Source organism: Dicentrarchus labrax, unplaced genomic scaffold (genome assembly GCF_905237075.1).
Source record: "Dicentrarchus labrax unplaced genomic scaffold, dlabrax2021, whole genome shotgun sequence".
NCBI lineage: Eukaryota > Metazoa > Chordata > Actinopteri > Moronidae > Dicentrarchus > Dicentrarchus labrax.
This window is the reverse complement of record NW_026136721.1, coordinates 7,605,358-7,618,925: the sequence shown is the minus strand read 5'-3', so window position 1 is coordinate 7,618,925 and position 13,568 is coordinate 7,605,358. Positions and strand designations below refer to the sequence as shown.

Here is a 13,568-nt window from a genome sequence, read left to right as displayed (position 1 = left end):
GGATACCTGTACATAACACGTTGTTGTTAATTCAGTGATGTGATGTGTGATTAGGTTCATTTTACTAAGAAAATTAAGATAATCAAACTTATTTATAGGTTGCTAAAAGTAACCTGTACCCATTTTGGGTATGAATTAGTGCTGTCAGATAAACGCATTATTAACGGTGTTAACGCAAACCCATTTTAACGGCATACATTTTTTTATCGCGAGATTAACGTCCTTTTTGGCCTAGCACACTTTGTAGTTTTTTTCACATGCTGTTGCAACAACTAGCAACATTAGAAAACTACAACACCACACTGGATCTAGCTAGACCGGAAACAAAACAACAGGCACGCCGCACACACTTGTTTAAGAGTAGTAGACGTTACGTTTTGAGTGGATGGCGAGTGCGAGACGCCGAAATGGATGCCACTAATATTCTGAATGGAAAGTTTACTTTTAAAAAGTTGCCAAATGGTTCCATTGACAAGACCAAAGTGATCTGTGTGTTTTGTCGTTGTGAACTGAGCTATCATCGCAGCACGTCCAGTCTGAAATACCACTTGATGGCCAAGCACACAGCTGATGCGAATTCTCCACCCCCTCATCAAAGCCAGGCGACAATGGATGATTTTTCAATAAAAACAACATTTGCACAAAGCAAGCCGATCCACTTTTCCATGTTGATAAGAGCATTAAAATGAGAAAAAATAATGGGACAAAAAGAAATCAAGGGACATTTAGAATAGATAAAAATGTGCAATTAATTGTGATTAATTGCGAGTTAACTATGACATGAATGCGATTAATCGCGATTAAATATTTGAATCGTTTGAAAGCACTAGTATGAATGCTTTTTGATGAAACAAGATTTATATAAAACGTTTGTATAAACACTAGAGCACCAACAGAGCCCAGTCTCCATTGCCAAAAGTAGTAATTTTACCAAGTAGATATTCATAAAACACACTTCTATCACTAGACTGAAATTAAACAAAATTTACCAAAACCATCTTTCCAACAATCACCAATGCTGGTTTTGTCGAAATAAACCCTTAATTAACAAAGTTAGCCCAATAGCCCCAATATGGGCTGCTATGGCTACCATGTAATGTTAGCTAGGGACAAATGCGCCTGTCATAGTTATGTCCACTAAAAGCTCTTGTTTTTGTCAATGACAGGCTCAGATTGTGTCTAAGTGTCAACATTATGGAAAGGATCCCAACAGAGATAGATATTTTGTTTAACCAGAAACAGCAAAATATTGTTATCACTCGCCAACAGACTCCATAGACAAAAAAGGTAATTTTATCCGACATATCATCGTAACAACATCTCTATCACTGTACTTACCATGGTGGTTTCAGCAATGGAACCAAAGCTGTTGATGAAAATGTTACAGGAAACATTGACTGGAGGACCTACAGAAAGACAGAGATAAAATGACTGCATTAGATAGATACAATATACAGTAAATCATACAAAATATTTATAAAAGATATACAGGTTGCCTGAGTGTATCAGGGCTTGTTTCTCTGAAACAGTTTGGAGTGTATTTTCTGCCCTCTAGCAATAAACAAAATTACTTTGGAGGATGCACAGTACATTTACATAAGTGTTGAGCAATTACACCTGCAAGTTGGATGCCTTAGAACTTTAATCTTTAATAACACCATTGGGCTCAATGAAGAGGAAATTTTAGAGGCCAGTTAGGAGTGTTGGTGTGTTGGATTGCATTGTATAGAAAAGTGTTGTGTTCACTCCCATCTATATATATATATTGACATGTGAACTGGCAGAGATATCTTCAGAATATCTGACCCTGACATATATCTTCACAGCAACCTCACAAAGAAACTTACTCTACAAATCTACGTTCTACCTCCTTTATTTGCTCAGTGTTCTTTTGCAAGCCTTTCGTTTGAAGCACAATGGAAGTCGGAGCAGAACTTCAATGAATTTCAATGAATGTTCAGGTAAGGCTGCTCAATTAATCGAAATTTGAACATGATTACGATTTTGGGGCCAAACGATCTCAAAACTAATAAAATCGGAGGGAAACGTTTTTTTTTAATTTTCTGTTGTGCAACGTTGTATAGAAAAAAGCTGAGCCCCTGAATTGGGACACAGCCACAGTCTGCGTATTTCGCTCATGCGTATTTTCCGTCCCTCCCCCGCAGCAAGCACTGCACATCATGCGCTCGGTATACGTGCCATTCCCGACCTGTCGCGCGATGTGAATGGGAAGTTTCTGAAGTTTTAAAAAATAATCGTTTGAATAATCGAGATTTCAGTTTTGACCCAAATAATCGTGATTATGATTTTTTCCATAATCGAGCAGCCCTATGTTCAGGATGACCGCCAAGAAAGTTTGATGACTGACTTTGCCAGAATCCAAGTAAAAACTGTCTTAGCAAGTAGCATATTTGTGAAAAATGGACTGCAGATAAAGTTCAGATGAAGTAAGGTACTAAGATCAACAGCAGCACTTTACTGATGTATGTAAACAGCCATTGTGGCAGTGGTGTGGGTTTTCTCTGTCTGTCTGGGGGGTGGGGGGGCAGTCACAGCTGCAGGTTTTTGATAATCAGCCATTAGCCAACTGTTTACCTCCCCTGCTGTAAAGCTGGAGCTCTTCGCCTGCTGACAGTGCATGCTAAAAACTTCTTTAGAGTTGATATGTTTCATTAAGTAGAGTTGCCAGAGCTTTAATTTTGTGTATCAGGAGTTGTTTGTTTGATTCTGGATTCTTGAATAAAACCACCAGTGTGAATAATCACTGCCTGGCTGGGCTGAGAGTTTCACCTGTGACAATAGTTTAGCTGACAATAACATTTAGCTATCATTTGAAATGATTTATTAGGTCAAAAAGGCGTTTGCGGTTAAAAAAAATGCCTTGCATCGAAAACTCAATGATAAGTTGTAGTGCAGAGGGGTTTACAGTAAAACATATGCAACCCCATGCAGTCGCGGAGGATGTGGGATTTCAGCATATGATTAGTAATGTGGCCATTTTTGTATTAAAATGACAAAGCAGCATCTTTTGCTTGCACTTTGTTAAGTTTTTTGAATAAATGTACCAAAAATTTATCAAACCGAAAACCATGACCCTAAAGCTGTGATATGAACTGAATTTTGTTCTCTTCCACCCCTAATTCTTATATCTAGATTTACATTTATAGGAACAATCTAAAGAACCTAAGTTATGCTGCTGTCCGGTGTCTTTGAAGTCCTGTTTTGTAAGAAAAATTAGAAATATATACTTTGTTGTCTGTGTATTGTACTGTATTACATATTGTGCCCCCACATTAAGATCCCATTTCTAGGAACATGTTCAAATGTTTCTGCTGTCACGGTTAAAACAGTGATTTGTGATTAATGTAAAGGCACTTTAATTCAATTCAATTCAATTCAATTTTATTTGTATAGCGCCAATTCATAACAGAAGTTATCTCAGGACACTTTTCAAATAGAGCAGGTCTAGACCGAACTCTTTAACATTAATTACAGAGACCCAACAGTACCACCATGAGCAAGCACTTGGCGACAAGGGCAAGGAAAAACTGCCTGTTAAAAGGCAGAAACCTAGGACAGATCCTCCGGCTCTAGGTGGGTGGTCGTCTGTCTCGACCAGTTGGGGTGAGAGAGAGAGAGAGAGAGAGAGAGCGACAGACAGACAGACAGGTGCACAGCAACAACAGTATTGGCAATGGCAGTCAAGCAGGACCATGGCAGGAGGCTCCACCAGGATCCATGAGAACCTGCGAGACGAGAAAGCACAAGAACTCCGGGGAAGAAGTGGAGTTAGTAACATGCATTAAAGGGACATGAATTCAATTCAATTCAATTTTATTTGTATAGCGCCAATTCATAACAGAAGTTATCTCAGGACACTTTTCAAATAGAGCAGGTCTAGACCGAACTCTTTAACATTAATTACAGAGACCCAACAGTACCACCATGAGCAAGCACTTGGCGACAAGGGCAAGGAAAAACTGCCTGTTAAAAGGCAGAAACCTAGGACAGATCCTCCGGCTCTAGGTGGGTGGTCGTCTGTCTCGACCAGTTGGGGTGAGAGAGAGAGAGAGAGAGAGAGAGAGAGAGAGAGAGAGAGAGAGCGACAGACAGACAGACAGACGCACAGCAACAACAGTATTGGCAATGGCAGTCAAGCAGGACCATGGCAGGAGGCTCCACCAGGATCCACGAGAACCTGCGAGACGAGAAAGCACAAGAACTCCGGGGAAGAAGTGGAGTTAGTAACATGCATTAAAGGGACATGAATGAGTGCAGAAAGAGAGAGGAAGAGAGTAGCTCAGTGCACCATGGGAAATCCCCCGATAGTCTAGGCCTATAGCAGCATAACTAAGGGATGGTTCAGGACTCACCTGATCCAGCCCTAACTATAAGCTTTATCAAAGAGGAATGTCTTAAGCCTACTCTTGAATGTGGTGAGGGTGTCTGCCTCCCGAACCACAACTGGAAGCTGGTTCCACAGGAGAGGAGCTTGGTAACTGAAGGCTCTGGCTCCTGTTCTACTTTTAGAGACTATAGGAACCACAAGTAGCCCAGCATTCAGAGAACGTAGTGTTCTAGTGGGGTAATAGGGTACTATGAGCTCTTTAAGATATGAAGGGGCCTGACCATGAAGAGCTTTATAGGTGAGGAGGAGTATTTTAAATTCAATTCTACATTTTATAGGGAGCCAATGCAGAGTAGCTAGTACAGGAGAGATGTGATCTCTTTTTCTAGTTCCTGTCAGTACTCGTGCTGCAGCGTTCTGAATTAATTGGAGCGTTTTAATGGACTTATTGGGGCAACCTGATAATAAAGAGTTGCAGTAATCCAGCCTTGAAGTAACAAATGCATGGATTAGTTTTTCTGCATCTGTCTGTGATAGTATGTGTCTAATTTTTCTAATATTACGTAAATGAAAGAAGGCAGTCCTAGAGGTCTGCTTTATGTGGGAGTTAAATGACAAATCCTGATCAAAGATAACTCCAAGATTCCTGACAGTGGTGCTAGAGGCCAAGTTAATGCCATCTAGAGTGACTATATCTTTAGACAATGAGTCTCTAAGGTTTTTGGGGCCAAGAACAAGAATTTCGGTTTTTTCTGAGTTTAACATCAGAAAATTGCAGGTCATCCAGGATTTTATGTCCTTAAGACATGTTTGTAATTTAGATAATTGATTAATTTCATTGGGTTTGATTGATAGATATAACTGCGTATCATCTGCATAACAGTGAAAGTTAATGGAGTGATTCCTAATAATGTTGCCTAAAGGGAGCATATATAAAGTAAATAGTATTGGTCCAAGTACAGAACCTTGTGGAACTCCATGACTAACTTTAGTATTTATGGAGGATTCATCGTTAACATGTACAAACTGAGAACGATCTGATAAGTATGACTTAAACCAGGTTAGGGCAGTTCCTTTAATGCCAATTTGATGCTCAAGTCTCTGTAAAAGAATATCATGGTCAATGGTGTCAAATGCAGCACTAAGATCTAATAATACAAGTACAGAGACAAGTCCATTGTCAGAAGCAATCAGAAGGTCATTATTAACTTTAACCAGAGCTGTCTCTGTGCTATGATGAACTCTAAATCCTGACTGAAAATCCTCAAATAAACTATTGTTATGTAGAAAGTCACACAACTCTTTGGCGACTACTTTCTCCAGAATCTTAGAGAGGAACGGGAGGTTAGAAATCGGTCTATAGTTGGCTAAAACCCCTGGGTCAAGAGTAGACTTTTTAAGAAGGGGTTTAATTACAGCTACTTTAAAGGACTGTGGTACATATCCTGATAATAAAGAAAGATTAATCATATCCAGTAAAGAAGTGCCAATTAAGGGAACAACTTCTTTAAGCAGCCTAGTTGGGATCGGGTCTAACAGACAGGTTGATGGCTTCGATGAAGAAATGATTGAAGTTAACTGATGAAGATCGATAGCAGAAAAACAGTCTAAATATACATCTAAGTTTACATTGACAGAAGTCCCTGAACTTGGAGAGCCACTGATAACTGTTGATGGCAGTTGGTGATTAATTTTTTCTCTAATAGTAATAATTTTATTATAGAAGAAGCTCATGAAGTCATTGCTACTTAAGTTTATGGGGATATGTGGCTCGATAGAGCTGTGACTCTCTGTCAGCCTGGCTACAGTGCTGAAGAGGAACCTAGGGTTGTTCTTATTTTCTTCTATTAGTGCTGAGTAATAGGCTCCTCTGGCATTACGGAGGGCCTTTCTATAAATCTTAAGATCATCTTGCCAATTTGAGCGATATTCTGATAATTTGGAAGAGCGCCATTTCCTTTCAGATTTCCTAGCTATTTGCTTTAACTGGCGGGTTTGGTGGTTATACCAAGGTGCTAGTCTCCTATGTTTTAATAATTTCCTTTTTATAGGAGCGATAGAGTCTAATGTTGATCGTAGTGAGCCTGTAGCACTATCGACAAGATTATCAATTTCAGAGGGACTAAAGTTGTTATAGGACTCTGTTAAATTCAGACATGGCATTGAATTAAACACTGAAGTAATCTCCTCCTTAAATTTAGCTACAGCACTGTCAGATAGACATCTGCTGTAGGAAGTTTTGCCTAATGGCTTATAATCTAATAGTATGAATTCAAAAGTTACTAAATAATGGTCAGATAGGAAAGGATTATGTGGGAAGACTATTAAATGTTCAATATCAATGCCATATGATAAAACAAGGTCAAGAGTGTGATTAAAACAATGAGTTGGTTTATTTACACTCTGACAGAAGCCAATTGAGTCTATTAATGATATAAATGCATTACTAAGGCTGTCATTTTCAACATCCACATGAATATTAAAATCACCTACAATAATTACTTTATCTGATTTAAGGACTAAACTTGATAAAAACTCTGAGAATTCAGATATAAAATCAGAGTACGGTCCAGGAGCACGGTACACTATAACAAATAGAACTGGCTGCAGTGTTTTCCAGTTTGGGTGAGAAAGACTAAGAACAAGGCTTTCAAATGAATTATAATTTAGTTTAGGTTTAGGGTCCATTAAAACGCTCGAATCATATATAGCTGCTACTCCACCTCCTCGGCCTGTGCCTCGAGGAATGTGAGTATTAATATGACTGGGGGGGGTGGATTCATTTAGGCTATTCATTTATGAATGAGTGCAGAAAGAGAGAGGAAGAGAGTAGCTCAGTGCGCCATGGGAAATCCCCCGATAGTCTAGGCCTATAGCAGCATAACTAAGGGATGGTTCAGGACTCACCTGATCCAGCCCTAACTATAAGCTTTATCAAAGAGGAATGTCTTAAGCCTACTCTTGAATGTGGAGAGGGTGTCTGCCTCCCGAACCACAACTGGAAGCTGGTTCCACAGGAGAGGAGCTTGGTAACTGAAGGCTCTGGCTCCTGTTCTACTTTTAGAGACTATAGGAACCACAAGTAGCCCAGCATTCAGAGAACGTAGTGTTCTAGTGGGGTAATAGGGTACTATGAGCTCTTTAAGATATGAAGGGGCCTGACCATGAAGAGCTTTATAGGTGAGGAGGAGGATTTTAAATTCAATTCTACATTTTATAGGGAGCCAATGCAGAGTAGCTAGTACAGGAGAGATGTGATCTCTTTTTCTAGTTCCTGTCAGTACTCGTGCTGCAGCGTTCTGAATTAATTGGAGCGTTTTAATGGACTTATTGGGGCAACCTGATAATAAAGAGTTGCAGTAATCCAGCCTTGAAGTAACAAATGCATGGATTAGTTTTTCTGCATCTGTGGATTTAGTGAATCCACTTGAGCTGCAGTCATCTAATAAGTATTCAGATATAAAATACTTTTGATTTATTAAACCTATAGTAAAAATAGACCAATTTAAATGAGTTTCAGAGTTTCCCCAAGGGTATTTTTCAGCAATGGGATGGGGAAGGCAGTGTACCGGTAGTGGAGTATTTTCAAAGTAGGATATTAGTACTTCATTAAAGGATCTGTTCCTTCCTCCAGCCACAGCCTAACTGCATCTGTGTGTTACCAGGCAAGCCTTCCCCTTTAAGAAGTCCACCTTTCTCTTGTGGGTATCCTGTGCTGTTTTGTTGTGGGAAGTAGGTCCCGGTGTGTGAGGTTGATGTTCAGTAACGTCAGGTTGCAGTATAATAGTAATGAGAGGTTGTGTGTTGTGTGTTGTGTTGTGTTTGCTGCCACAGTAAATATAATATAATAAAAGCTAGCTAACAGATAGGAAACAGCTTAAAGGCAATTGAAATAGTCTTAACTGGAGGCAAAATGTTTTGCAGCTGCTAAGCTGGAAACCGCACGCAATCAGATGATTGGTCACGTTTTTTTCTCTTATGCTTTTATCTGCAGATGAATAATGACTTGTAGATGCTTACTAGCTTTTCAAAGTTAAACACTGATGTTGTGTTATTGTGCTAGGCTAGTTTTACAACAGACACACTGTACAGAGTTTTCCATTTGTTTCTGCTTGAAATAATCCCAAACTTTGGACACTTTCTGTTCTTTTCTCTGCCCTGTCTGTTCTCCTCACTACTCGCTATTTTCTCTTTTTAAAGTGCTGCGACAGTAATCATCACTCATGCAAAACACAGTGCTTTAAGGCTGTATATAGTTCTATGGATTACTCGAGGGATTGTTTCAGCCTAAGAATCCACCTCAGAAATGTTGACTGTAGCAACTCTTGCTGGCACTAAGTTGATCTAAAATTAAAATAAAGAAGTTTGAGAGAGTAATGAGAGAACAAAGGAGCATAACTGGCCTTGGCAACTGGATTTTGGTTTTCATTTTAAAAAGCAAAAGGATGGAGCAAAACATAGATGAAATTGTGAAGCAGCCTTTTACTGCGAAGGCTAACGTCAGATTTCCAGTTTGTGAGGTACCTTATTATGTGCACAAAACTATGCCTGACAAGTTCTACATGTTGCAGTGTCTGTTCTCAGGAAGGGATATGGTAAAAGGTTAAGCTCAAATTCAAGTGAAGCTCCAACACAAGCTTTTACCAAAGTCCACTTTCCCCCCCTGTCTGTTCTTGTGGAGAAATACACACAGACACATAGCAAGGTAGATACCTTTAAAGTTCGGTCTTATCCTGGCATCATATCCAGATGTCCTCCCCATCAGTTTGTCCAGAAAATCGGAGGGAGACATTGGAACCTGCCGTGACCTCGCAGCATTGTCCGCCTCCTTGCACTGCCCCACGCTGTCACAGGAACAAAACAAAGATAACGCAAGTCATCATCAGTGACATTTTCACAGCAGGATGTGTATTTTGCAACTCTCCTTGTCAACTGATGTAAAGCACCATAGTGAGTCACATCATTGACTGGTTCTGACAGCTTCAATGTTTGCTGTTCCAAAAGCCTCGACAGATTCATAAACACCCTGTGGAGAAAACCTGCAAAACACAACTTAAATTTAAAATCTGTGACCAAGTAGTTCAACTTTGGTTAGTTCTGATACACAAAATCACTGTCTTCACAGTGCTGACCTCTGAGAGAATGAGGAAAGTAGTCCAAAATGAATCAGCTGTGGACCGACGTCCAATTTTATGTGAGTCTGATCTAGCGTAATAACACAGCTCCAAAAAAGAGGAATGGTGACACAGGAGGATGTGGTGTTGGCATTTAGATGTAAAGTTTTGTTTTCCATCGGCCATCAAAATCAAGCCCCGTAATTCAATTCAATTCAATTCAATTTTATTTTATTTGTATAACGCCAATTCATAACAGAAGTTATCTCAGGACACTTTTCAAATAGAGCAGGTCTAGACCGAACTCCTTAAAACATTATTTATAAGGGAGGGGAGAGAGAGAGAGAGAGAGAGAGAGAGAGAGAGAGAGAGAGAGAGAGAGAGAGAGAGAGACACACACAGACAGACAGACAGACAGAGGTGCACAGCAACAACAGTAGTAGTAGTACCTGTAATCAGGTCGGTAATCAGAAGAAACCTGGCCTAGGACAATACTAAACCCATATGAATCTCAATCGTTCATGATGAATCCACTGACTCAAATTCACCTGCGACTGAATCCTTATCTTTAAATCTACTGTAATATTTTAGCAGAATTTGGGTGGTGGCTGGTGCTAATTTCCCACCCTGATTGAAATAGCCATACCATATTAAATAATAACGCTGGGGAGCTCTACGATCGTCTATGGAGTGAGCCTTTTGGCGTTTGTTCTATTTCTTTCCACGAGCTGAGAGAGAATCTAACAATCTATTTTAAAAATGATAATTATAAATGATATATTAAATGATTTGATTCTGATAAATGATGAAATGTGCATCCTATGCTTAGCATCCCTGTTTAGTTTCAATCCCAACCCCCACAGTGAAATGTGAAAATCTGCCGAGCCACTATATTTATTAGAAACACTATGACTGCTGTTTGTGATTGTGTTTTTTGAATTACATACTTATTCCACATATTTGTCAGTCGTGTCTGAACAGAGCAGAAGACAACCAGACACACATACAGGTAGGAAGAGGAGAGAAGCCTTGGACGCAGATCATCGCAATTTGGTCCTTTTAACTTCATTCATTGTTGCAGAAAAAATGACACCCCGCTTAACCGGGATATTCATGAGGTAATTAAAAATATGTGTGATTAGAAAAGAACAGAGGAGCAGGTGAGGGGCCAGACTAAGAATGGTTCACACAGAAGACCCCATGAAAGAATGTAGAAGATGTAGAGAGACCCGCACCGGAGGAAGCCCAAGGTGTGAGGCGTTGGGCGGGTGTGGGGATACTCACAAGTCCCTGGTTGAGCGCCCGCTATGTTGGAGTTCACCCCGGTGGACATGAAATAATTAATGACTTTGGTGTGCTTTGCTGGTAAGCCAAAGCTTAGAATGTTACATCCAAGTGTGAACCTATTGTGACGTCACCCATTGGTCCGTTTGAAGCCTTGAGTTTGGCCTTATGGTCATCACCACAACGGTTTGTCGGAGCCATTGGAGGTGACGTACTGCAAGTTGATCTGCTCAATGGCACAATGTGGATCGCCTGGTCACACATGATCTTGTATTCCAGATAAACAGTACATTAAAATATCTGAAATGATTTCAGAAGAGAAACAGTCAACGCAACAGAATCTTGATTCATATTTGATCAGCACTGCCTAGTTTGACAGTTGATCTGAGTTTGGTGTGTTGAGCTGGACTCACTGAGAGTGACCTGTCAATCACAAGGTAGCCCCGCCCTAAAGTATACCCTGCTTTATGGTCTGTTTTACTCTGACTGGGACCATCATTTACTAAATGAACATCATGCTGTATGGAAGAAGACTGAAACTAGAGATTGAGATCATAAACTCATCAGGAAACTGTTTACTGAGCTCATAAATAAAGTGTGAAGTTGGCTCATCTCTCTTGAAGACTGCATGGTATCGGTCTTTTATTGCAGCCAATGGAGCTCCCCCTGCTGGCCTTTACATCCTTACATTTACATGCAGGTTTAAGACACAACTTCACAGACCCAGAAGCTCTGTCCATTATAGATACTGTCAATGGTTCCAACTGATAAACGTGTGAGTTGATGTTTGTGTCATTTTTAGGGTTAACGCTGTTTAGAATGGTAGTTTTACAGTAGCACAGCAAAAGTTGCCTGTGCATTCCTCTGGTAGTAGCTTCTAAATGCCAAGCTGAAGCCAGATGATCCTGAAACTACACTTTTGTACGTGTTTGTCAGTTGGGACAAGAAGGAACATTTCCAAAAATAACTCTGCTTACTGCCAGGGTCATACTGTGAAACACACGCGACACGGACACACACACTCTATTCAGCCCACGCAAGTGTAGTTTCAGGATCATCAACCTTTACTTTGGCATTTGAAAGCAGCGCCCGTTTACCCCAGCAGGAAGGAACCTTACACAATCCAGAAGAATGGTGTTTACCATGAGTCTGATTACTCATTTATCCTCCTCTGAACATGCACTCACACTAGGGGTGACAGTAAGAGACAAAGAAACCTGTACTCATTTATTTCCAAAAGCTCTGGGAGACGAAGAGGGACATAGAGCAGAGTGACAGCTGGAGGTGGGGTCTTAGCAACAATGGGACAGAAGGAGGTTGAACAGAGTTCAGCTAAAAGCAAAAGAGTGGACAGAGGTAGAGCTGACCAATAAAAAGGTTGATATGATTTATTCTCATTTTCTTTTGTCAATTTTCTGTAAATTCAGTTCAAATTTGCTTAATATTTAAATTGAAACCTGACTAATGTATATTGATAATAAATAAAATGCTAATTAGGTGTGTTTGCATGAGTTGTGCTGCTACCTGAGCACAAGGTTTCAATGTGAGGAAAAAAACATGGAAAAAAGAGCCCTATCTGCTACTGCAGGTTATTTTGTTTCTCATGTGACAACATATTTTTTTGCTTTCTGAAGATGACGAAAAGGTGCCAATAACAGGTCTCTTTGTTATCTATAGCGGAAAAGCGTTGCTCTGTGTTTTAGAACAAGCTACTGTATTTATGTGTATATACCTATACATTTATTTATATTCTATATATTGTGTTAGATATTGTAAGTATTATTTCTATTTCTTTAACGTTGTGTGAGTAGAACAACTCTAACAAACAAATTTCCCCCTGTGGATCAATAAAATATTTCTGATTCTGATTCTGATTAATTAAAACTCTTTTGCCAACAACACTGTTTTGATGAGCCTTCATTAAAATTAGGGGTAGGGGTAGTAGGGGTGCACCAGTGGCGTGCACAGGGAGGAGGCAGTCGCCCCCCCTCTTGGCCCAATTGTTGAAAAACGCGTGCTAAAGTGTCCTATTGGGAGGCAAAATACACTAAATTGCCCTCTTGGGTGGAAAAAACACTCAACTGCCCTCTTCTAAGTCCTATTATTAGGTAGATGCCTATTGCATGTTTAAGGAGCAGCTACCTCACCACGTCTTGTGGGAATAGCTTTTCAAAGCTAGCCAGTAAAGTTAAAAGTTGGGTTAGCATTGCATATCAGGGTTTCCGCCAGGTTTAAGTTGACTCCCCGCCGGGGTAAGCATCTGGGATCATTTTTATAAATGCTTTCTTGAAAATGCCTTTTAAACTTCAGCTTGCAAGTTAGGACAGAAAGTCTTGTTAGTAGGCTAATGCTATTGAGAAGGCTAGCGGCTAATGCTAGCAGCTAGTTGAGAGAGAGAGAGAGAGACCAGTGTGATGATCAGCTAAGTAGAACAGAGCTGGGTGAGCATTATAAACTGTGAATGTAGCTTTAGTGTATATTATGATACACTTTGCAATAAAAATAGATAATGCAGTCAAAGCAGATTCCCTGAATTTTGTGAAGGCTAGATACATTTAGGCTAGCTAATTTGAATGAGCCATGAATGAGCCGCAATTTATTCCACGGAGCAGTAAATGTGTCTCAGACCTTTTCAACAGCTATGGCTTAAGCTTTGATATTGTTTTATTTTAATTCCATTTCTTTTGTTGCTGTTGAAAACACAGCATTCAGGAATGAAAGAATGCACATTGTCTGATTCTCTATAAGACTCTTCTTGAATTGTTGATTCTTTAAAATGTGTGTTGAGTAAATAAAATTTATAACAATGCATTATGTGGCCA

At 39.8% G+C, this 13,568-nt stretch overlaps 1 protein-coding gene across 2 annotated transcripts in view; it reads right to left on the bottom strand.

The window, feature by feature from the left end:
* The window catches only part of glra3 (glycine receptor, alpha 3), a 75,366-nt gene that overhangs the window by 43,956 nt on the left and 17,842 nt on the right, over positions 1–13,568 (bottom strand). For both annotated transcript variants that reach the window (XM_051386127.1, XM_051386128.1), the window contains exons 2-3: positions 9,062–9,192; positions 1,339–1,406 (exon numbers count right to left, since the gene is read on the bottom strand). In XM_051386127.1, the coding sequence (XP_051242087.1) occupies positions 1,339–1,406; positions 9,062–9,192 (199 nt within the window). The remainder of the gene's footprint in view (positions 1–1,338; positions 1,407–9,061; positions 9,193–13,568) is intronic.